Source organism: Columba livia, chromosome 5 (genome assembly GCF_036013475.1).
Source record: "Columba livia isolate bColLiv1 breed racing homer chromosome 5, bColLiv1.pat.W.v2, whole genome shotgun sequence".
NCBI lineage: Eukaryota > Metazoa > Chordata > Aves > Columbiformes > Columbidae > Columba > Columba livia.
The window spans coordinates 36,980,216-37,004,232 of NC_088606.1; the positions used below are offsets into that span (position 1 = coordinate 36,980,216).

General features: G+C 44.9%; 1 protein-coding gene across 6 annotated transcripts in view; it reads right to left on the bottom strand.

The window, feature by feature from the left end:
* The window catches only part of ACTN1 (actinin alpha 1), a 90,201-nt gene that overhangs the window by 8,558 nt on the left and 57,626 nt on the right, over nt 1-24,017 (bottom strand). For 3 of the 6 annotated variants that reach the window (XM_065064368.1, XM_065064370.1, XM_065064366.1), the window contains exons 7-17: nt 18,438-18,519; nt 16,721-16,806; nt 9,911-10,003; nt 8,553-8,783; nt 7,880-8,027; nt 7,128-7,278; nt 4,626-4,734; nt 4,001-4,141; nt 1,960-2,142; nt 1,075-1,209; nt 43-222 (exon numbers count right to left, since the gene is read on the bottom strand). In XM_065064368.1, the coding sequence (XP_064920440.1) occupies nt 43-222; nt 1,075-1,209; nt 1,960-2,142; nt 4,001-4,141; nt 4,626-4,734; nt 7,128-7,278; nt 7,880-8,027; nt 8,553-8,783; nt 9,911-10,003; nt 16,721-16,806; nt 18,438-18,519 (1,539 nt within the window). Of the gene's footprint in view, nt 1-42; nt 223-1,074; nt 1,210-1,959; nt 2,143-4,000; nt 4,142-4,625; nt 4,735-7,127; nt 7,279-7,879; nt 8,028-8,552; nt 8,784-9,910; nt 10,004-15,293; nt 15,380-16,720; nt 16,807-18,437; nt 18,520-24,017 lie in introns of all 6 variants that reach the window. The other 3 variants (XM_065064371.1, XM_065064369.1, XM_065064367.1) reach the window with 1 other exon arrangement.

Genomic DNA, 24,017 nt, shown 5'->3' on the forward strand with positions numbered 1-24,017 from the left:
CACAGCAGATGAGGCTATCTGATCTGCTGCCAAAACTGTTACCTCCATGGTATAGTTGGTGTGCTTGTTGTCAAAGATAAGTGCTTCCTGGATCTGTTGGTGGTCTCCTTCCAACTGGTCAATCTTTGGTTTGTAATTCACAATGCTCTTCTCATACTGCCGCAAGTGGTTGAGCTGGTCCTCCAGGGTCCCATGCATCTCTATTGAGATGCGGCCAATCTCCTGCATTAGCAAAACCAAAGGAGTTAGACCTCATTGGAAGGACAAGTCTCAACATGCTTGACATTTATTGCAGCTATTTCATGCTCATGCAGGATGATGACTTAAAAAAAAAAAAAAAAAATCTCATGGAGCAGTCACTTTAAATGAGCTGAGACAGTGTTAGCAAAAATTTTAGCAGGGCCCTGAACATTTTTGATGTGAGGTGAATCAGGAGATGTGTCTAATACAAGGATACAAAAAAAAAAAACGAAACTATAGACCATAAGCTAGTAATGTACCAAGCTGGTTCTTTTTCTGATGTACTGTCTACCACTGTCTTAGTCCCTTCATACAGACATATTTCTGTAATTGCTCGCTTCTTTACAGTTCCTGCCATCAGCAATAGCTTCACAGTTTTCCATTTCACCAGCTCCAATTACTTTAACTCAAATCTTACCTAAAGAGAGAAGATTTTTCGTAAAAATATGTCTCCTCTACTGATGTTTGGTATGCTAATTGTATTTATTTTTTCATGCGTATCAAGACCACTGCTGTGAAAGCAATTACATAAAATGTTTCTGATGTAGGGTCTTTAGCTTGCTGCATATAAACACAACTCTATGAAAATACCAGTTTTCCCCATTTTAAGTCATGTTTTTTATCTCTGTATTAAAGCATTAGGGAAGAAATGTACAAGCACTTTGGTAACCAATATCAGTCTTGGGATTCTCCAATATTCGCCATATTTTCTATGAAAGCTTCTCTTGCTGAAGGAAGAATGACCATTACCAGTGGTCAAGAACAACCAAGGATAAGAAGATCAGTGAAGATCACAGAGGAAAACAGACTGTTTCAAACTGTGCAAAGCCCTACCTCCATCTTGGTCTGGATCCAGGGTCCGATGACATTGGCCTGTGCACCAAACTGTTTACGAAGCCGTTCATTTTGCTGCTGGCGAGCATGTTCTTCCATCAGGGCTTGATCCCTTCTGGGAACCAGTTGCCGCACCTGCAGCAAAGAGTGACAAAGCGCACAGTTTATATGTAGAAACACACATGTAGAGTGAATGTAGAAATTGCCGCAAAGAAGGGAGGAGAGGGTGTTTGCACTGAAAACAAGCAGTCATATGGTTTAGGACACAGTGGGAAGGCTCATGGAATGTGAATCCTATCTGCTATAGGATGCATGCTGCAAACTCATCTCAGGCCATGGAACACCAGAAGCAGCTTCCATGTACTACATGGGTTTTTGGTGGTTCCTGTTAACTGAATTGCAGGACCCTGTTCAGATCTCACTTTGGTGATCTCATTTGGTAGTAAGAATCATCAGCACAGCTGGTATGAAGAGTAGCTGCTCTTTTAGGATTACAGCAAGGGAAGGCTACTTGGCTGCGGAGATAAAACATCCAAAGGGTTGACCAGTGAAAAAGGGTACTGACTCACATGCCATACTTACTTGCTTGACAGGTCAGCTGGCGACTGAAAACCTCAAAGCTTTAAATTCAGCATCTTGCATTATAAAAATAGCAAGTAAAAGGGATCTGACACCCCTTAGGCATTTATGTGAAAGATCTCTTCACTTTCCAAGTACATGGCAATTGAGTCAGAAACAAATGACCAAAAAAAAAAAAAAAAAAAAATCTCAGTAGTAAGCATGACACAGTAACTGAAAAGTAAATAATCCACTTCCTTCCTGGGGCCCCAGTGATTGAGCTGCAGCATCCTCCTGCACTAACTGTCAAGGTTGTAAAGAACTCACATGTTCCCATTTGCCATTGATCTCATGTGGGGTGATTGTAGTGTAAGGATTTGTTCCTGCCATGTTGACATGGTATGTCTGGACAATCTTTGAGACTTCATTGTGGATTCCCAAAATAGCCTGTCGCTCCTTGTCAGCATCTGGCAAAGTGGCTTTGAACTGTTCGTGGGCTGTGGTCAATCCCTGCAGAAGGAAGGAGCAGCAAAGAGAGGGTAAGAGCATTAGTCACTGAACAGCCTCTTCAGCAAACGTATCCCTGCAGAAGTGACTGTAAAAGCTTACATATTCCCAGGATACAAAGCAGGCTACTCTAATACAGGTTCTCTGAGCATCACTAAACAGGCTGTTTTAAGTAGTTAGATGATGTGAAGTCTTGTTTTCCCTCTGTTTTTGTCCCATGTTGACCAGTGACAGAGATCACATCCCAAAAAATGGTGGAATAATTCTGGCTCATAACTGAGGGGGAACTATTTCTCCAACACTGCTCAGTGACTGCCTGCCAGCCCCTTTGCGAAGAAGATCTGACTACTAGCATTACCTTAAAGCAGTCATGACTTACTAGTATAAATGCACTATGTTTTTCTTCTCTAACTATGTATATACTAGTTTGACACCCAAGATAACTCCAGATGAATATTAAGAGTCAGATTCAGTCTCAGAGTCAGCGAGAAGCAGGCGAAGGTCTTCCAGCCAACAACAAACTGGCACAGGCAACATATGCTCCTGCTGCTCAAACACAGCTCCTTCTCCCTGAATACAACAGGCCCTTTCTGTTCCACGTCTTGCTGCAGTGCCCAGACTGTGCTCCAAGGACTGACGGTGGGGCATGCTCACTGGTAGTTTGTGGACAGCTGACAAGCCAATTGGTCCTGGCTCATCTCTCACTGCTTCTACAGGCCTTTAAGGTACTCCATCCCAGAAGCCTGGAAGATCAAGACTAGGGAAGCAAATGCAGGGAAAGATGCAGCAAAATGAACGGGGGACAGAGTGGTATGCGTAGGGACAATCGAGGGAACAATGTGGACAGAAGAAGGAATGAAAGTAAACCACATGACTGACGACTCTTACAACACACACACTGTAACTACTTTTTGTAAAATTGCTTCCTTACGTGGTGACTCATTACTTTGCAGCTGCTGCAGTGGCCATAGAGATGTAATGCAAGTCTGAGGGGCTGGGAAAAATACTGCAAACAGTCACAAAGAGATGATGGAAGTGTTTAAACGCTGCTCAGATTTGTTCTGCATTATAAAGACTTAATGAACCTCGTTGTTCAGGAGGTAAGGGTGGAAAAAACAAGTAGCAGCTCAGTAACAGAGCTGATACCACGTTAGGGCTATTTCACCCCCCGCTTTCTGCCCCCCTGCCTGCATAGTGTCCCCTGTTGGTCTCCCATTCCCTGCCTCACTGAAGGTCACGTTGCTGTCAGACATTCCTGAAAAGAGCTGATTTGGATTCTTTCAATATGACCATCAAGCAGGAGGAATAGAAGTCCCCACTGCAATCCAGGGAAGAGTAATTCCTGCTCTCAAAGATCTGAAAATTCCTTGTAGATACCTCAAGTTGCTTTCATAACACCCTTTCAAAAGGGGGCAAACTGAGAAACTGTCTCTGTTGTCTTGCAGGAGGCAAGAAGACTTTAACTTCAAATGGTAATCCACCACCAAAGTGGAGAGTTCTCAGATTTATTGTGCTCAGCACTGAAAGCCATCTGGCAGCTCACCAACTGCCATCATGGCACATCCTGTCACATAGGACCAAATGACCTGGACACGATACTACATGGGACAACTGACCTGTACACCCTGTGAGCAGCACTAAGCTTTGCCCATATGGATTAAAAAAAAAAAAAACCCACAACCAAAACACAAAACCCTGAAATCAATGAAAAACATACTCCTTTTTGTTTTTCTTGCTGAGGCTCACTCACTAGAGCAGAAGCTCCAAAACATGTCCTACAAATTCAGCACCACTAAAAATCCAGGAGACCCCTTGACTTCTTTCTGTCCCAGCCTGACTGGTGCAAATGACTGCTCTGTACCTGGATCTCCTCAATGGTGTGAACAATGAACGTGTCCTGCAGGTCCTCCATGGCCCCTTCCATCCAGTTATTGAAAGGGGCAGCTCGTTTGGCATATTCCAGGTACAGCTGGTCAATTGTTTCCAGTAGCTTCTCTGTCCTCTGGACATGCACCAAAAAATAAAGAAAATCAGGGAAGAAGGTTAGAGAAGAATAATCACATAGGTATGTGGGCTATCTGAGCTACTCCCTCCTTTCACACCTCCTTGGTGTTCCCAGGATGGCACTACAGTAAGTGTCTCTCTGCTGTTAAGAGATTGCACACAGGACGGATTTTTTTCCTCTGAGAGAAAAATGTGAGGTCCTTTGAAATACAAGGAGGACAGTTTTTTCAAGCAGAATAAGATTACAAAATGAAGAAAAGTAGAAATAAATCAATAGCCCAAGCAAACGAATGGCACCATAATTGGGCTGGAAGGGGAAAGAAAAGCAGGCTAAATACACTGAAACGTAACCCTCATTTACAGTCCAGGACATTCAAGGAGCACACAAAAGAGCTGCAATTGTTTGCTCGTGCCCACTGCAGCTTGCTTCCCACAAATGACCTGCCCATGTAATCCCAAATGTCCAATTTGTAATGTCTCACCTCCAAGGCTTCTCTACGTTTCTGGGTTAGGGCACCCAGATTATCCCACTGATCACAGATCTTCTGGCACCTGGCATTGACACTGGGAGAGTCGTAATAGTCCAGCTCACTATAAGGGGTAGGGGAAAAAAAAAAAAAAAAAAGAAAAAAAAAGAGAAGAAGTAGTCAAATAAAGAGCTTTTGGAGAAGAAAGAGAAATCCAAAACCTTTATCAGCCTTGAGGACAGATTCAGACAAAGAGCTCATGGTCTCTGCAAGTAAAGCGAGCCAGGAAGGCAGCATTATCTAGCTTTGGAGACACTGCATGTTATGGTACATCAAACAGCACAGAACAGGAAGAATAATAACCACCACCCCAGGCCTCAACAAACACTGGTGCTGGCAGCTTGATGAGAATGGCTTGGCATTGGGGGAAGGGAATACAGACTTTTGCTCAAACTTGGAATAAGCAAATTGTGAGCAGAGCAAAATGCCCCTGTATTCTGCTTAAGAACATAATGGAGGTTAGCTACCTGCATCTTGTACATCAGAATGGGCAGCAAAGATTTTAATATGAACACAAATAAGCTGCTTAAGATCGTTCTAAGAGTTGCACAGTACAGGCAGCAAGCAATAGCTAAATAACACAATCCGTTATTTATTTAGGACAATCCCAGAATCACAGTGTAGGTTTCTCTTCTATATGCCTGACAAGGAGTGCTCTGCTGATATGTCTATAAGCTAGCAGTCCTGGAAGATGGGCTAGTAAGAATATGGCTGGGGAAAGGAGACCACAGGGCTAAGCTGAAGCTTGTGGTCTTGGTTCTGCACATGGTCAAAGAGAGAGGAACCTGCAGGCAGAGGGAGACCAGACAAGCTGGGAAGTGTCAGCCTCAAAACAGAAAGCAGAATTACTCACTGGTCTACTGAGTGACCTTGGGCCATCCGATGAGCATTTATTTAAGGAGTAATGCAGGTTTCAACTGTTTTCTTTTGACTTCTAGCCTTTGTTTCTTCCCACCATTTTATTGCCCCTCTGAAGTATGTGGGCACAACTGTTGGTGGAATCTTGTGGTAAACTAGTCAAGAAACTGATTTGGGCTAAAAATAACTACTTCTTTGCTGGAGTTTTAATCCAGATCAGCTCCTTGATCTGCTTTGCTGCAGAGCCAGCGCTGCAGATGAAAGAACTGCTTCTGAAAGCCTGGCTTGTAACTATGGTGGAGGAGTGGAACGTGCCATGTCCCCAAATATGCCTGGCAGTGGCTTCCTCCAGACCCTCTCTGGCTCCCTGGTAGCATGTCTCTGGGGGAGAAAATAGCTCAGCCATGTTTTTTCAGGGCATGGCCTCTTTGCTGAGATGGACAATGGCTTTTAGAAGGATGGCAGAGCCTGCTGTTCTCACACTTTGGAAGAAATCACCTGTCCCCCAGCTTAGGGCTCAGCCTTCCCTGTTGCTCTTAGAGCTGCAGCTGTTTTGGTGGGCATGTAGAATGTGCTTTGGAAGTGGCAGGTCAGCTAATGCTTGCCGACTAGCCAGCCTTGGTTTTAATCTTACTGACATGGAGGATTGCCTTGAACCCTCCTCCTGTTCCAGGGTCAATCCTCCGATGGACAAGGGAACAATTCTGTAAATCTGTGTTGTTAAAGGAAAGCATGATCTTGATCTGATAATCCTGATTTTTAAGAGAAAAACAGTCCTTCTGCCCAAAGGTCCTGATCTTAAACCAGACACTAACTTGAGATAGGCCAATGTCAAAGACAAGTTGTTCAGACTGGTTTTGCTAAGAAACATATAGGATTTCAAAATCTCTCTCCCTGTGCTGCAGAGGCCAGCTCTTTACCTGCCTGCTAGCCCTAGCAATCAACCTCACACTCTGATGAGACCCCTGGTAACCTGTGTCACTTGTCTCTCCAGTAAAAGGAGTGGATGTGCAAGTTCCCAAGGGGAAAGCAGGGAGGGAGCAGAGCTACTGTGAGGATGGCCTGGAGCAAGTGCAGACCAGAGTGCTCAAGGCACAGTACTCCTGGGGCAAAGGGCCCAGGGTGGCAGCAGAGGCCACGATGGGCGCAAGAACCGGCAGATCTTTTTTCTTGCCAGAATAAGGAGGACTTTTTTGACAAAACAAAGCAAACTGAGAGCCTGCTATCTTATGCTGTTTCCTTCTGTTCCTGGAAAAGTATGACAGTATGACAACTCTGAAACCTAGCAGGTGCCAGCAGCAGGTCAGACTCTGTAGGAAGGGGTTCACAGCAGCACAACGAGCTGGAAGAGGATGGAAACTTGGCTTGGGAATATAATTCTGCCGCCCCCTCATCAGAACCCACGACTCATCAGCTTTCTGGCCTACTCCTCTGCTGCATCCGGATACTGCAGAGTAGTATCCTAGATACTGTTTGGAAACACTGGGACTTCCCAACATTTTTGTGTGGGGATTGATTTATGGCTGTCCAGAGAGCAGAGGGCAAAGCTGATTATGACTCTCTAGCCCCAAGGATGGGACTTATGCTGGAATGCCATACTTCAGCTCTTGTGCAATAGCAGCAATCTGTTCCACACGGTCCTGGTGTGCAGCCAGGTCGCTCTCAAAGGCCTCGTGTTTCTTCAGCAGGGCCTTTATCTCCGAGAGGGTGGCAGTTTCGTAATCCTTCTGCTGCAGCATTGCTTCCTTACCTAGGGAGGGAGCCAAAGGACAGGAGAATGAAAGGCAGGATGCAATGCCCCCAAAGCCAGCTCCCCAACACCGAGGCAGCCCCAAAGGCTCTCAAAAGGGCATCTGCCCCGCTCCAGACACCCTCCCCAAAGCTTGCCCTCATACATGCAGGCCTAGAGATGCACAATCCTCACTTTCAAACGACAGAATACGAGTTTGCTATTAACAACAGAGAAGGGCACATAGTGCAGCTCAAGCCAGTGCTGTCACAGTTTATACTGGACCCGTCTCAGTATGTGCAAACTGGGCTATGCTGGTCCTGTAAATGCCAGATGAAGCATTCATTTACTGTACAATAACTTTTCCTCTGCTCTGTAACTCTTTTCTGTCCAAAGTTCTCACTATGTAACAATTAGGGAATGAATGCCAATGTGGCCACGTGATATAGCAGAACAGAGATCAAGCTCATTTTCATGTGTTATTTTCTAACAAAATAAGAAATGAACCTGGCATTCTTGAGAGGACATTCTCATGGAAGGACCTATGGATGATCCATCTCATCCTCCCTACATAAAGGACAGCACTATCTCAGGCAATAGGAAGCATGTAGGTTTGCATTACCATCTGTCCAGGACTCATGAATGGATGCCTTCTGCCGGAACTTCTCTGCCAGGTGATCCAGCCTCTCTAGCCTCCGGATCTCATTCAACAACCACTCCTCATAGCCCTTCTCAGCCTGTTCTAGGCCACCCCAGGCATTGTTTATATCCTAGAGACAGAAGCATGAGAAGAAAAGGCAGGTTAGAAGATGGGTGGGAAGATGTACGACAGCATCAGTCTCCATGAGTTACATGGCTCCAATGGGTTGGAGGGAGTGCATGTAGGCTTTCAGTCTCACAGGGTTGGGCAGACAAATCAGGAAGATGAGGTGCCAGACTTAAGCAGGACTACCAGTGTCAGGATATACCTGTCTGCATGACATTTCCCCTTGAAACATTTCCCTACATCAAACTTCAACAAAACCCAACCATCTTTCAATTAGAAAAAATGAGAGGCGCCCAGACATTCCTCATAAAGGCAGGCAACTTGAGAATAGCCTCAGTCTGGTTCAGATAAAAGGAAGCAATGATTATTTGACCCTCTCATTATGGCCTCACTGAACCACATTCTGTAGGGTTTCCACTACAGAGTAGCTCACCCTGAATGTGAGGCATGCTCTGCAGCCCATGGGAAGAAAAGGAGTCCCATTTTTTAGGCATGGTTGGGGTATATATGAGCAGTTACCCCCACTCACCGAGACCATTTTCCCTTCTGAAGGCATGAAGGCCGGCCTGTTGCTGAGCCGCAGCTTGGTCTGCAAGGTGTTGAAATTGATCTCAAGTTGGCACTTCTCTTGGACCTTGGGGGGCTTGTGCAGGCGGCGGTAGTCCCGGAAGTCCTCCAGTTTCTGCTGCATGGCTTGCATGGTGTTCTCTGGGGCCCGGTTCTCCAGCCAGGGGATGGTGCGACGGATCCACTCCAGCAGCTGGAAAGAGCAATGACAAGAAGGCTCGAACTGAAAAACATGTTAAAACTACTAGTGTTGCTCTGATCTCATTAGAGACCATTTACTTTTATGTTTGTTGTCAGAAAGATTCTGCCACCAGCAGGGCTTGTAAATGCAAGTTTGCTAGCTTTTATGGAAGTACTTTTTTTTACTGACCAGCCTAGTCCCTGCCACACTAAGTAGAGCTGCCTGTTGCAGCACTGCCAATCCAACATGCTTAAGGACCAAACTATGTCCTCAGATTACACTAAAGCCTTAGAGTTTTGCTGGACTGTTGTATAAACAAAGGATGCTGTAAATCATATTATCTCCAGAAGGGTCTAACAGGAGAAATTAACTTCTGGCCTCCAGCTATGCTTCTCCCACTCTAGCTTCCTTGAAGTCAGTGTTGATCTTCGAATATCCCTCTTCAGCAAACCTATCTGGGGATCTGGCAAAACGCTAATGCAATGGGCAGTCTAGAGTGCAAGTGGAGTAGGGTCGTCTGCTCTTCAGACCAGGCTGAAACCAGGCTCAAGGGCTACATTTGCCCTTCTGTTTTTCATCTTGCCCTCCTTATTTGTCTTCCATAAACACACTCCAGTCCACATTTGGTCACTTCCGTAGTCTCACAGCTGTCAGTCTGTCAGCCTCCTCAGTTAACCAAAGCAGCCTCCAGCTTGTATCTTACACAGATTCTTTCCAGTTATCAGCAAATGCATATTTCTTTCCTCAATCATCTCTAATTTCCATTCTTTCTGATCCAATTCCTGATTTCTGCAGTATATCAGCATACAATTCGTATGAAAGTTGATATGAAGTTGTACAGTTCTGATGAAGGAAAGTTAAACCAGCTTGATTTTTCCTTTAATTTTAGCATTTCTGTCACTGCTCTTAATAAGCCGAGAAACTCAAAGCTGCGCTATGGAAGGTTTCTGTTTTAAAGCAGATTGCTTTTGGCTTTAAGGTAAGTTTGATCTTTAATTTTTCTCAAGCTAGAAGATGAAAAAATAGAATTTTCCAGGGTGACATGGGCCAATAGCATTCCCCAAGATTAGTTATCAGTATTAAATGCAATTCCTTTCCACATTCACCACACAGAAACCAACAGCAGCACAGACACCTACATCACTGGCCAGTTTTTCATAGTCTTCCATGAGCTGTTCGTTTTCTTGGTTGACTGCCAGCACCTTGCAGATACGATTCGCTGCTGTCTCCGCCTGGTGAAGAGAAGAAAAACAGAAGAAGGGAAAAGTGTGAAAAAAAACCCCAAAAAACAAAAACCAAAGCTTGCAGCTTATCTTCCTGCTATGTACCTGTGGGTAAAGTCTCCTACCCTTGGCTCTAGCAACCTGTCTGCACTTTGAAATGTCTGCCCTGACCTTTTTGCTTTCTACCTGACCTTCTATAATAATAATAATATTTTTCCCACTGTATGTGTTGTGAGACAAACACATTTCAGTGCCTTTTCTGAAGCTGCTCCTACAAGAGGGCCCAGTTGTTTCCTTTCTTCCAGAGGGAGCCTGGCTGTCTCCTTAGAAAGATGGGGTACTGCCACCACCTCCACTCTGCTCACCAGCATTCAGAGCTGCAACACCAGTAACTGAGTGGTGTCAAGCTGATGAAATTCTCTGCTGGCTTTCACCCCAGGAAAGAACTATCTACATAGAGTTAATCCATAGACTGTACTTTGGAAAATTCCTAATTTTGTTTGGAAAATAAAGTGGTAGATACTCCTCTTAACCTTAAATTCTGCCCTGCAGAGCTGTCTTCCAGCTTTCCCTATATTTTTGGCACTCATTACAGGGCCACCTCCTCCAACACTTTGCTGCGTGACACCTACCATGTATTCAGGGTCTCATGATGCAGCTGAGGATTTTTTTTTTCCTCTTTCTGGATAATCTTTATGCTTACTCTCCCAAAACAAATCTCACAAAAAAAAAAAGAGAGCCTGTTGTTACTATTTAGTTTGCTTGTTTTTCCATTGTGGGACCAAAACCTTGTTCTCTGCAGGGAGCTTAACATGCTAAAACATGAATCAGGAATAAAACAAGGATCAGAAAAATCACAGCTATGAACTCAGGAGCAGTCAGTCTGCCCTGAAGTGCCACACATGTGTCTGGCACAGGGAACGCACAGCAGGCTGATCCTTGCACAACAGATATCTGTGGCTATCAGCTCCCTTTGACATCATCGTGGTAGGTGCCTTGCCACAAAGCCTTGGAAGACGCATACCTTTGCTGGGTGTTAAGGGATTGCTCCACACCCTCTCACCACAGTGCAGCTATTGCCCTGGTGCCTGGGGAAGGTGCTGGAGCTGCCCACAGACCCCTGTGGATCAGTCCTCCTTCTCACAGAGGCAAGTGCAGATGGAGAGGAGAGAGTACATGCCAGAACTACCACACACCAACTGAAAATGCTGTGTCCTGCCTTAAAACTATGTGTGGGACTGATGCCAAAAGAAGTTTTGCTGAGCTTATAGCTGGCAAGTTTCAACCTCTATTTTTAAAAGGTCTTTTATTATCTGTTTATTCAATCTCCAAGGCCATTTGAGAAAAATCCCCTAATATCTGCAGCTGATGCTGGGCAGCAAGAATAGCAGTAAAGTCATAGGCTATCCAGTGATGTATGGATTGCTAAAGTCCCAGAGGACCTGGCAATATTATTAATTTGCAAGAAGCTGTAAAAAACATATATGCAGTCATCTGTCCCTTCATTAAATTGGGCCAGCTTGAAGATACACAGATATTAACTAATTTAAAATACATCAGAGGTACAGGAGAGCAATTTCCCTTAAAAAAAAAAAAATCTGTAAAAAGTGCAAACGATGGTTACATTTAAGAAAGCTTGTACTTTGATCTGTTTTTAATTGGAGTTTGTACTTTCATGGAGTGCTTTTTGATATCCAGAGAAAACTTTATATACATGGGACCAAACAGTATGTCAAAAAGACATTGCCAAAGCCCTGCATGATGTGCGTAATGACTGCAGGGAACTGGTGGTGCCAAATGTTTATCTCGATGACCCCAGGAGGAGCTCCCTGCACACTCTTTCTTCTTTTTACACCCCAGGAGCTCACTGCATCAGCAACCAGCTGTGCAGGAGGGACCCCATTTCGCAGAGGCATATTTACATGTATCTGATGACAGATTTCCTCCAGCTGCCCAAGTTTTTAAATATGTGTGTTTATACGTGTTGAGCATCTGTCCAAACACAAAGGCCCTCTGAATGTCAGCAATTACGACATTATTTGTATTATTCTAACAGCTGAAGTGTAGAGGCTTCCTCTTCCCTACCAGTACTTGCTTCCCAATGGTTCTTCCCTGCTCCAGACTGCTCTACGCAACAGCGAGCTGCCGCTGCTGCTGCAGGAACGGCTCTGTGGCCACTGTCACCCCTGATGTCACGAGCAACGCATTACACTGACTTGCTCTGGGCAAGGCAGGACTAAAGGATCCCAGTGCTTTCAGGTAACCTCCACAAATACTTTCCACACTGCTGCTAATGAGCTGATCTGTGGTGATGGCGACCTCAGTGAAACACCTTCAGGTAAAAGAAGAGTGGCATGCTAAGAGGTTTACATGAAACCAAGGCAGGTCCCCCAACACCTTCATTAGTGGACTAAAGTGGAAAACACCATTTCAGTTTCCCCACACTGCTAAAGGCAATGATGCAATTAGGGTGCTCAGGCTGGCTCCAGGCAAGCCAGGATGCCCACAAGGCATGGAGCAGCACCGAGAATGTACCACCCTGGGGTCTGGAAGCTGTGTACCTCTATTGTCAAAGAGCCTGTGTGAGCTGACCAGCTTCAGGGCAGCATCATACTGACACTTCACACTGCTTGTACTCAGAGACCATGGCAAGGGCAAGCCCAGGGCATACTGCTCAATGCCACACTGCTGTGTGGTATGCATGTGCTGTTGGATGGACTAAAAATGGAAATCTGAATAGCCAAAGTAGCAGTAATTTCTCTGCCTTTTGTCTTTTCTGCACTTCTCAACCCTGACTTGGGCTGCTTAGGATGGATGTGGAGTTAGCTGTCTCTCTAGATCATAGATCCAGGTCTCATTGCCGAGGACAATAACAAAGGAAGGTATTCTCACAGTGTGCTATGTAGGGAAAATGCCTGTTGCTCTCCTCTGGCCTCAGAGGACCACTCCAGAATACTGTATGCCAAACACAATCTCTTAATAAAACGGTAAAACATGAGTTAGAAATTTTCACCCCAGAAATCAAGTTTACAAAATATTAAGCCAACCAGTAGCTGCATGCATTTAGTGTGAAAGTCAGAAGCGGTTAGAAAACAAGCAAACCAACCAAAGCAAGTAAACCTACAAATATATATATATAAAACGGCATAAAGAAAAAGCAGCCATCTACACACACGTCAGGCAGGGGACCCTGTACCTTCAAAGGCTCAGTATAAGAGAGTGAAAGAAGCAGAAAGCGGCTCATGGGACTTCCCCTTCAGGACTGGTGGCAGTAATGAAAAATCTGAATGAAAAATGGAGTGATATCACAGTAAGTCACCTAACCGTGCACGAGGTGGCAACACATCACAATCTGGTCTGGGGCTTGCACTCAGTATTCACTTTGCATTTGCCTGGGGATTTAAATCTGTCACTCAGCAGCTGGCTAACATGCAGCTAGAGCAGCTCCAAAAAGGAGCTGTGCCCCTCCTGCCAGGGCACAGTTGAGTTGCTGGGCCATCAGGATGGCTGAAAAATAAATTATTATCTCTTTAATCTTCCCTATAAGCCAGTTGGACTACATGGGATTGAAGCTCTGATAACTAAGAAGCTCCATCTCTAGTTCTTGCCCTAGCTACATGGTTCAGGTCCTGAGGCAGTAAAAGGTTTTTCTCAGTTATCCCTGGAGACCTAGCATCCACCTGAACTGCTGATGAGAGCAAACTGCTGAGCAGGTTTCCAAACTGTGGAATGGGCGCAGAGGAAAGAGGACGGGATTGGCGAGGGGCACAGCTGCTCCTGCAGCAGGCCACAACCCTCTTCATATTGTGGTTTGTTGTTTTCTCAATCTGAAGTTCTTTGGTTAAGCAGACAGCATGGAGCAGTCGCTTGGGGCACCTGGCAAAGAGCAGGCCTTATCACCAGGCTGGCACAAGTTCTGAGACTACCGTCTTCCTGGGCAAGTATCAGCTGGCCAGAGCTTCCAGTCTAGTTTTAAGCGTTTTGAACTAGTCACAAAGCAGGATGCTAGTGAAAAAGTAATGACTACACAAATTATGCCAAAGGGGCAAGTCTACCACACTGCTGTAGGACATATTCCCATTTCCTTGGAAACAACACAAGTATCATGTAATTTATATGAAACAAGGCAGAGAACAAAAAGTTTGAACTAAAAAGCTGCTCCCTGGAACCTACTGCCTGTGTGTGCCCTCTGAAAGCCAGCATCAGCATGGTAGCTGCCTCAACACTGCAACCACCAGCACTGCTTTGCACAAAAGAGATGGACTCTTCTGGAGTCAAGTTAGCCCTCAAGCTGGGCAACACATGGACTGCACCTCAAATAGAAAAGGCCTACTGAGAGGAAGCAGTTGTGGCTAGGGGAAATGGAGAGATTTTACATCTCTTTGTAACATGAAGAATGCAGTCTTGAACTTCAGATTTTATTGTCCCAAAGCCTACAATCTGAAATTAGCAGTGATCCTGCAGACCAGTCAGGCTATAGCATGGGAGGAAAGGATGGACCTTTTCCTTCTGTTCACAGGATTGCAGGGAAATTGTCACTTTGGAAGAAGTTTGCCCGAAGGCAAACCGTGACTCTCCAGTTCCTCTGAGGACAAACGCCCAGATGCCAGACAAAGAGACTCTGGAGTTAAGAAGAAGCAGAGGAAGAAGGACTGAAGTTATGGAAACGGGCAAAGCAGAAGAAAGATAAATAAAACATAGAGGTGGTTTGGGAAACAGAGAATGACCAGAGAGAAGCAAGGAATGAAGAAGTGTGTGAGTTTGGGAAATCTCAAGGTCTGGTAGGAATGGACTTTGTGGCTGGAGCACAAAAGGGCTACATAACCAGCTCACAGATGATTCAGCCTAGAAAAAGACCACTGACCTAGCTGGGGCTGAGTGTGGAAGGCAGGATGGCAGGTCAAGAGGGACAGGCTGTGATTTCCTGGAGGAGGCTGATTTGATTGTGGTACTTCTGGAGGCGCATTGCCCAGCCAAGATGACGCCCACTAGTCACTGAAAGGACACTGACTCTGTCAGAGCATCTATTCATTCATCTTTAGATGCCAGCTTTACCAAATGCTTTCTCCACCACTGAGGTGTGAAACTGAAGGGAAGGAGCAGGTCAAGTCTGTCTGAAAGGACATGGACATCACTTCTCCAGCAAGACTACAGATGGCACATCCAAGCACATTGCTGGATGCATTGGGCTTCCCTGCAAACGGCCTGGCGTGGATGGGGGTCTGGCACGTTCCTCAGTGGAGAGGAGCGGTGGGCAGGGCAGGGAGCAGGGAGTGGGTTGTTAGTGGTAAAGTCTCACCTTCTGCGCCCCTGAGAAGGCGTGGTAGTAACATGAGACATAGGTCATTATGGCCTTCGCATCCGGCCTTAGCGTGCCTAAAATATCTGTGCAGAGAAGGAAAAGAGGTTGAAAGGATAAAGTAAGAAGCAGCACATAGAATAAAACAAAACAGTCATGGGTGGCGTGAGAGAGGGGAGAAACTTCCCATCATGCATTGCAGGACAGGCCAAACAGATTTCCATGCGGAGAGCTGGGAATTCAGATCAGAAGGTAGCTAGCAGTGTTGGCTTGTGGCTCAAAGAGGCACCCCTCCCTCCCACCCCTTCAACCCAGGGGGATCTCGAGCTGAGGATCTGGGCTCTGCATCTTCACAGCTGCAGTCCAGGGGCCTGGCCCAAGGATGCTAATAGTCTGTTTGGAGGTCTGAATGCCTGTGCTCAAGGCTCTTCTGTATATTGAGGAGCTAGAGATCAGAGCCTTCCTATGCAGTGCACTTCCTACACAGTATCTGCTCTGCTGCAACACACACTGCCTGTTCCTGCGGCTGCTTGGTTTTGGTGAGACATTTACAAGGTTTCACCCACAAAATATTTTCCTTAAGTGACTCCATTACCAACAGGAAAATGGCTAAGCCAGACACAGCAAGGACTCAACCGCCCAATTTCCAGCATGGTGGGTGAGAAAAGAGGGGAAAAAAAAAAAAAAAAGAAGCAAATTAATAAAACCAGGCACCTCAGTCATGATAAGCAATGCCCTGTTTGAAAAATCACCATGGATGTGTTCAGTAGACATGGTTTGTAAGCCCCAGGTGAACTGGGACTGAATTTGTGGCACAACTTGAGAAACCAGGAGGCTCGGATCTTGAAGCAAGGGTGTAGGAACCTGCAGCATTTGTAAGGTAAAAATAAAGCCTTGGGTATTCATTGAACCCTTCATAATACCACTAAGTTAGCTCTGTTCCTCCACCTTTGAAAAAGAAAAAAAAAAGTGAACAGATGTCAGCATCGTTTTGAGCACGGGCAGGCTGCAGTGTCCTGCCGAGCAGAGCATCTATGCGGTGGTCTCCCCAGCTCTGAGACCAAGCATCACAGTTCAGCCTTCCCAGGAACAGGGGGTGCAGGCCCTCAGCTGTCAGGGCAGCAGTATGGAAGACAAATGGAGAAGGCAGAGCTCCTCACTCCCTTGGATTTATGTGTATGCCAAGGTGCTGGCATATGCCAAGTGCCACTGGAAGTACAACTGACTATAGGTAAATGGGACTCCTGGCTCCCTTGCCACACGTATTAAGTCTGGGGCACCACTTTGAACCAACAGCCAACTCTACCAAGAACATAATAATAAAGATGCCCGTAGCTAGAGAGGAGAGAGAGAAAGAAAAAAAATGTTTGGACATTAGCAACGGCACCAGGTGTGCTCTGTGGAGGGAACTTGGGATCCTGCGATACCTTCTGGGCTCCTGAGAAGGCGTGGTAGAAGCTAGAAACATAGGTCATGATGGCTTTCTCGTCAGGACGGGCAGTTCCAACAATGTCTGTCAAAAAAAACCTCACGTTAAGAGCATAATCAACTGACGGGAGGAAAGCAAAGGAGAGGGAGAACCACAACTGTCCAGGAGGCCTGCTGGGGTATATGCTTGTCATAGTAACTCCACAGGGCTTCCCAGCATTCCCCAGATGATGTGTCTCTCTTAGAGGTCAGGGTCACCCTACTGGTTCCCCTCTCTCATCATAAAATTGCTTCCAGGGTCTGGTCAGGCTAATGCAGTCATATATCAACATGTCGTGTGTCACAGCATTTCCCTGTCCTGAGAACGCTACTGTGAATGGTGGGTTGAATCAATTCAAACTGGCAGCAGGTTGACATGGCTTCTATAGACATATTATACTGCAATTCCTCCATGCATTTCTTCAGGAAATATGCTTTCTCCCTTCCTTTCCATGCCCTTGTCCTCCATTTCAACACAATGATAGCTTGAATTTCAAAAGTCCCTTTCACTAGTTTCAGAGTAAACTCAACACCTCCAGAGATCACAATTAATGATGTGGAGGAATGCACATTAGCTTCACTCCATGAGGGAGGAGAGTGATCAGGGAAGAACAATGGAAGCTCCTTCAAAGGCCCCTCTTCATCACTGCTAGCTTTGCTGAGATCTGACGCTAGATCCAGTTACTCCAGAGGAGGCTTTATTTCCTACAGAACGGCAGAAAGCACTTGAATCTGCTCCAGAAACCTCACGATTTTTTGTGACCTCAGCATGATGAATGCAGGGAAAGCAAAACTCATCCCTGGGCATGGGAAATACTATCTAAGAATATGAGCATCCTCGTTACCCAAATACAGGTTCTCTGGGTTCAGCTGTCCTATCTCCACCTTTCCCCGTCGTTCCTCACACTCCCTTATTTAACAAAAGCCTTTAGCTGCTTCTCTCGTCCAAACCAAGCCTGAAATGAAGATTTTACCACCGAAATGAGCTGTCTTCAGGTGAACAGCCAACAATCAGTGAACAATTTCAGGCTGTTGTTCATACTCCAGGGTTACAGTTTTCAAAGTCTATTGCCAAACTGGTCCTGACAAGGCTCTGAAAAGTAATCCCTGCTGGCCAGTGGCCTCAGGGAAGCAGTCACAGTCAGTAGCAAAAGCACCTCTGAACAACATGGATCTCTGCCTTGGTCTCCAGACTCAGTCAGTGAGAGATCTCCATGCCCAACACTTTTGAGTAGCTGAGAAGCAGCAGTTTCTAACAACAATATCATGCCCCCAAAAGGAAGATCACAATGTCAGAAAGAGCCCAGAAAAGAAAAATTCTGGACCAAAAGGAACGCAGTCCTACACCATATGTAAACTCAGTATTAAGCCTGGTTCTTGAAAGGGAACGCTTCAGTCAGGAGTGGACATAGCCAGGCACTATCTCATCTCTGCCTGGTGTGTCAACCCCAGGTCAAGATCTCCACACCAGACTTGGAAGACTGAGGGGGCACAGGAAGAAGAGGGAAGCAGAACATACGATTCATGATTCCAATTGAACTTTTCCCCTATACATTTAAAACACAGTGAAGGAGGGAGCATTCAGAGGTTGCTGAATTCTTGTAAAATACCAGTCCACCTAGAAGTAGGAAATTTCTTGAGAAAAAGCAAGTTAAAAGCCACTGGGTTCTACTTTACCTTCTGCATCCAGCATCTTTGGAATATCCAGATATTTCTCAGCCACATCAAAAGCTGTGTTTAGATTTGTGAGAGGATCATCCTGAGAAAGAAACAGAGTCAGAGTATCAGCATCAACTTGTAACAAGGTGCACAGCATTTCTCTCAAAACAGAGCTATTGTGCTTGGTTTCCTTCAGGTAACTGTGCTGTCCAAACAAAATTTATGTGTGAATCCCCATGTAGCAAGATAAAATAATTAGCTTCCTTTTGAAAACGGAGCCTGGAGACTCATGATAATTAACACATAATCTATGCACTTGCAACAAGAAAGAATAATATACTTTGTCTTGAACCTAGCTTAAAGTAAAATTAGCTTCACATCATACTGATAGTAAAGGGCCATATTTCACATTTATATCTCATGCTTATATTAAGTTTGCAACTTCCCTTTGAAAGAACTGCAGAACAGTGTATCTGTTAGAACATCTGAGCAATACTAAAATAGTAACAACATCTGCAATGGCTGCTGTCCTCAACTAGCGTACAGTTTGTTGAACACCAGTTGAGTGGGAGGAAGAGAAATGTTTTAAGAAATCTCTACAAAATAAATACATATAAAAGTACCCATTTTGTCTGAGTATAGCTTTTCCTTCTATGCGCTGCACAGGACTTGTCATTTCTATTCATCTATATATTATATAAACCTTCTGCTGTGGCAGGATGCACTTCAGATACAGACATCAATACACAGTAATCAAATCCTAAACAAAGTTAAATGTGACTTATCACATCATGAGTCATATCACAAAGGTAACTAGATTTAAGAGCCACACAAGAGAATATGAAACACAGATGTCACTGGAAATGAAAGACCTCTGCAAACTGTTTCCAGCATTCAAACGTAATGATAGGCAACAGGACATCTACCAACATGTATGAGACCCTCACATAAGCCTGATTTATATATTCCTGTATATCTATGATACTTTGTTATTCTGAAGGATCAATCACTTCATGGATGACAAATTTGGTACCGAGTTTCTAACATCGAGACAGGTGGCTTCTGCGGGAGGAAAGGTTGTGCATAAACTGTTAGTGTTTAGTCACCATGTTTGCTAAGCGTCTTTCAGGAAAGAGGAAGGATGGGGTGGTACTCTCCATATTGTAATTTGTGCCACTCACACTTGAGACACACCTTAAAAATTAGGAAATAAAGCATATAATTATTTCATCTTCTTTGCAGAGTGGCATCCATGTCTCTGGTTCTCTTCTGTTTGAGATCATGTGCCTTTGCTTATTACATCAACTTGGAAGATTAATCTGTGCCTGAACTCTAATCAACAGGCAATTTCCTTCAAACACACCCAGCATGGAAGATGAAGCTAGGCAGGCTGGGCAGGCAAGGTATGGGAATGCAGAAAAGTTCCTTTATGGCACTGATCATTATGTAGTTCTCAGATTACAGCCTTCATGAAACCAGGAAAGTGAGCTATTCTGAAAAGCAGTTTCCTGCAGTATATCAGCATCATATTCCTTTGGGTGAATGTCTCCAGTAGACAGCAACGTTTCACCTACCAAAGTAAATCACACAGAGGCCACCAAAACAGACATGACCACTGATGCATATTTAGTCCACTGTGACAAGTCAATATTAAGTGAGAAAATGTTGCACAGGCATGCTGCAATAAAACATAGCGGCTGTCACACGTAGTAACAGGTCACCATCTCGGTACCAAATAGTACTTTATCCTTACATAATACACTTTTATTGGTGACTACATCAGATATATTATATCCACCTCTTCAGAGTTTAGCAGTGGTGCAGGCAGGGGATTTTTATTATCCTGCAGCCACAAGGAACCACCCTGTGCCATGGAATTAGACGCTGGTACCATTTCAATCTCAGCCTACTTGTCTCCTGTTCCTGCTGTGGAGAAATCTCTATAAACCCAAAGTGTAACCAAAAGCCTTATTTGAGGTGAGACTAGCTAGTATATTACATACCTTGTTCACTATGCGTAGACAGAGCCTTAGCTCCATTTAGGAAGGAAGAGTAACAGTCTTTCTTTCACTCAAGCGCAGGAGCATCCAGAAATGCCAAGTGGCAGCTCTCCTGCCAGTTTTCCCTTAGTCCATAAGCCATATTCTACTTCTGTAGAAATGTCACCACCATTTTTTAGCCTATGCTGACCATGACCACCTTGTCACTGCTAATGCCCTGACAGAGTGTTTAGTGTGTGAACACAGACCCTTCCTCAGCAGAGATCCATCTGAATGAGCTGCCTGAAGATCTGTCAGCCTCTCCTGGAGGAAAGGGAGGAGGCAAAAATCACTGCAGATAGCTTTCCTATCAGTTTGCAATTAACAACACCAGCAGCAATGTCGCCAAAGATTAAAAAGAAATTTTAAGCTGGAAGTTGGGAGAGGTTTCCTGATGGGAAAACTTACTGGGCTTGGGCACTCCCAAAGGAAGGGCTGGAAGTCTTAACATGTGGGAAACTGGAAACTCATCTAGATGAAGCTATCAGACTTCACATGTAAGAAAGATGTGTGATCACATAACCTCTTGAGGAATGAAGCTAAAGACAGTGCTACTGAAAGCAAGGTACCTAAATCCAAGACTAGAGGTCTGAGATAAGCAGGTAGCTAAACCTGAGCAAGACCCTGTTCCCTGTGGGAAAAGCTTCACCCCTCATGGATAGTGGAGTTGCTCATCGCAAAGGTGTTGCTTCTTTGTGCAAGAGATAGGGTTTCCCTGGGGGCTTGTCCAAGACTACAACAGGGTCTCGAGCCCTATGAAATTCCTCCAAACTCTACCACTTTCAGTTCTATCCCATCATACACAAGCTAATTATTATTTCAAATCCCGTTTCAGCTGACTCCCATGAAAAGGGATAAAATAATGAAGACTGGCCTGGCAGCCCCAAGCCTCGCAGTGCAGCACCACAGATACGGGCACACTTTAGGGACCCAAGGGCAGCAAACAAAAGCCAATTCACCTGTCCCCTGATTTGTTCCACAGCTGAAAGAAACACACACCCCAGAGGAGCACTGACCCAGATGAGGTTCTGCAAAGGTGCCTCAGTTCCCACTCTGCTTATGTGAACACATAATAGAACGGCATATACATGAACAGGAGCCGCAACTTCCCAGGCTCTAGCTGGGCCAAGCACAAGGTAAGCTATACCTTCACCATGGAGGAACTACGTTGTTTTAACAGTGGCAGATAGCAAACCTACCCTAAACAGATGCCCACCTGGCACATTTTCTGCTTTTGCTGACTAAAGACTACCATGGCTCCTCCTCTTTCACCACAACCCTAACTCACATGGGGAGTATTCTCTGCTTCTCCAGCTATTTCCAAGTCCTTACAGCACACAAGGTTGCCATGGCAATTATTGCAGCATGACATAAAAAACTTATATTAACTAGCAATCAGGAAAGAAGATGGAGGAGGAGGAAAATCAAGAGAGAGCAAGCACTTACTATACCTGCCAGAGCTGAAGAAACTAGGAAAGAAATTCAATTGGTACAACTCACATTTTCAGGAACATCTATAATAAATGCATCTAACACAGCAGTACACAGACTACATTTCTATATGGACTGCGGTATATGAGGGAGTGTCTGAGGCATCAGTCAACCACTGTGCTTGATAAAAAAGATGCGGCTCACAGTTGAGCTACCGTCAGGGGTAAAAGGAGAAAAGGAAATCCCATCTTCTGCACATGCTTCAGATGCAGACCAGGAGCTGAATCTCAAGATCTTATCTGCAGTAAGCTGAACAATAGCTCAACCTGGGTGGACTTGCACCTTTTATTTCGGGGGCTGGACTATGCAAGCAACTTCAGCTAGGCAGTGCATGTAGGCAGAAAAGAATTGTGCTTGCTTGACTAAAATAGCTAGACTGTGCTGACAAAAGAAGTTGCAAAGTTTTGGGAAGACATGCAGCTACATTGGCTACCCTGTGCTAGCAAACGGTGTCAATACAGCCTCTGTAGCATAGACACAGCCCCTGCAAAGGAGCAGAAAACACTTAAATTGCACAATAACATTGCCCAAATGGGAGGTATGATGCAGACCTCTTGGCAGCTTGGACTGATGTTCACTTCTTTATCTTACACATTTCTGTGTGTACACAGAAACACACACAACATCAAAGGTGCAACTGAGACCCCATTAATCACTCCCTAGAGTTGGAAGAGACCTGCAGGTGGACCTCTAATCTACTATCCACTGCTTCTCAGCAGCCTTTCTCATGTCTTTCTCTGCAAGGTAAGTCCTCTGCAGGGCCAGGGGTGATTCAAAACGTTGAGGTTGTTTTGTTCGTTCGTTTGCTTGGTTTTGAGGGAAGGGGGAGAGGGGAAGTAGGCTTCGAGGAGAAGGGCAAGAATTTGTTGAATTGAGCCAAAGGGAGGAGGAAAGAAGAAATAAAGGAATAAACGAGTGACAGAGACACTCCAAGCAAACACTGTGTTTAGGAAGGTCAAAGATCTAGGCAAAAGGCAACTTCCCTTCAGCACACATCAACTGCCGGAGCTAAAGGCTAGGTTCTGAGCTAAGTTCTTCCAGCTATTTGCTCAAGATTTCAGCTGTGGTAGAGTTCTCAAACATGCATTTTATCTCATACCTTTAGAGTAATTGAAGCAGAGCAACAATAAAAATTATACAGAAAGAGTCAGAAGACTGCAGGAGGGCAGAGGGAACCCGATGAAGGATGGGATCAAAGACAAGTGGAGAACAAAAGATGCTGGTTCCTTTTAACCTTACTCTACGGAGGACAAATCCCTTCCCATCTACATTGATTTTGGCTACTACAATCGCTCTGTCTTTCACCTTAAAAAGCCTGCAGGCAATATGACCAAATAACTTTCTTTTTCTCACTCTTGTTTCACTCGGGTTTGGCTTAGGGCTTTGTTGATAACAGAGACTGCTGTAGCATTTACCCAGCTGGGTTTGTCAGACTCTCATTGCTTAGCTGCTTTTATTCTCTCAAGATCAGGCTCTGAAAATGTAGTTCTAATAACTCCTTTTTTATTGCTGCTCTTTATGTAAACAGGTACAGTCTCTTCTCACTGTTTATTCATCATGTGCTGACTCCAGACACGAAGACTGATCAGATAATATAACTGACTGCTCTGCAAGACAGTAAAGATCTAAAAGGTTACTTAAAGCAGATCAGGCATTGTACAATTCATTGCCTCAAGGATGCAGCTAATATGATTAACTCATTTACATATCATCTGTTTGCACAGTGATCCAAGAGCCCAGGTCTATTAGTGACAGGCTCCTATGTTTATTTCCCTAGCTAACATCAAGCACGTATATACTTCATAACACACAGCCCATGAGATCAGATGGGCAAATGTTTTGTGTATTAGCCCCAGTAATGACACATGAATTATGCTCTTGGTGACATTTCACTCCACATGCGCCCAGACACAGTGAGACCGGATCTCAGTAGACTGCAGGAAAGCCAGTAGGATGAGAACCCAGTTTTGTCTTCCATCGCCCTGTTACGTCAAGATGCTGCTGGCAGCACAAACAACTGAATACTTATTCTCATCATCAGTCTTGTCTCCAAGACACACAGGAAGCA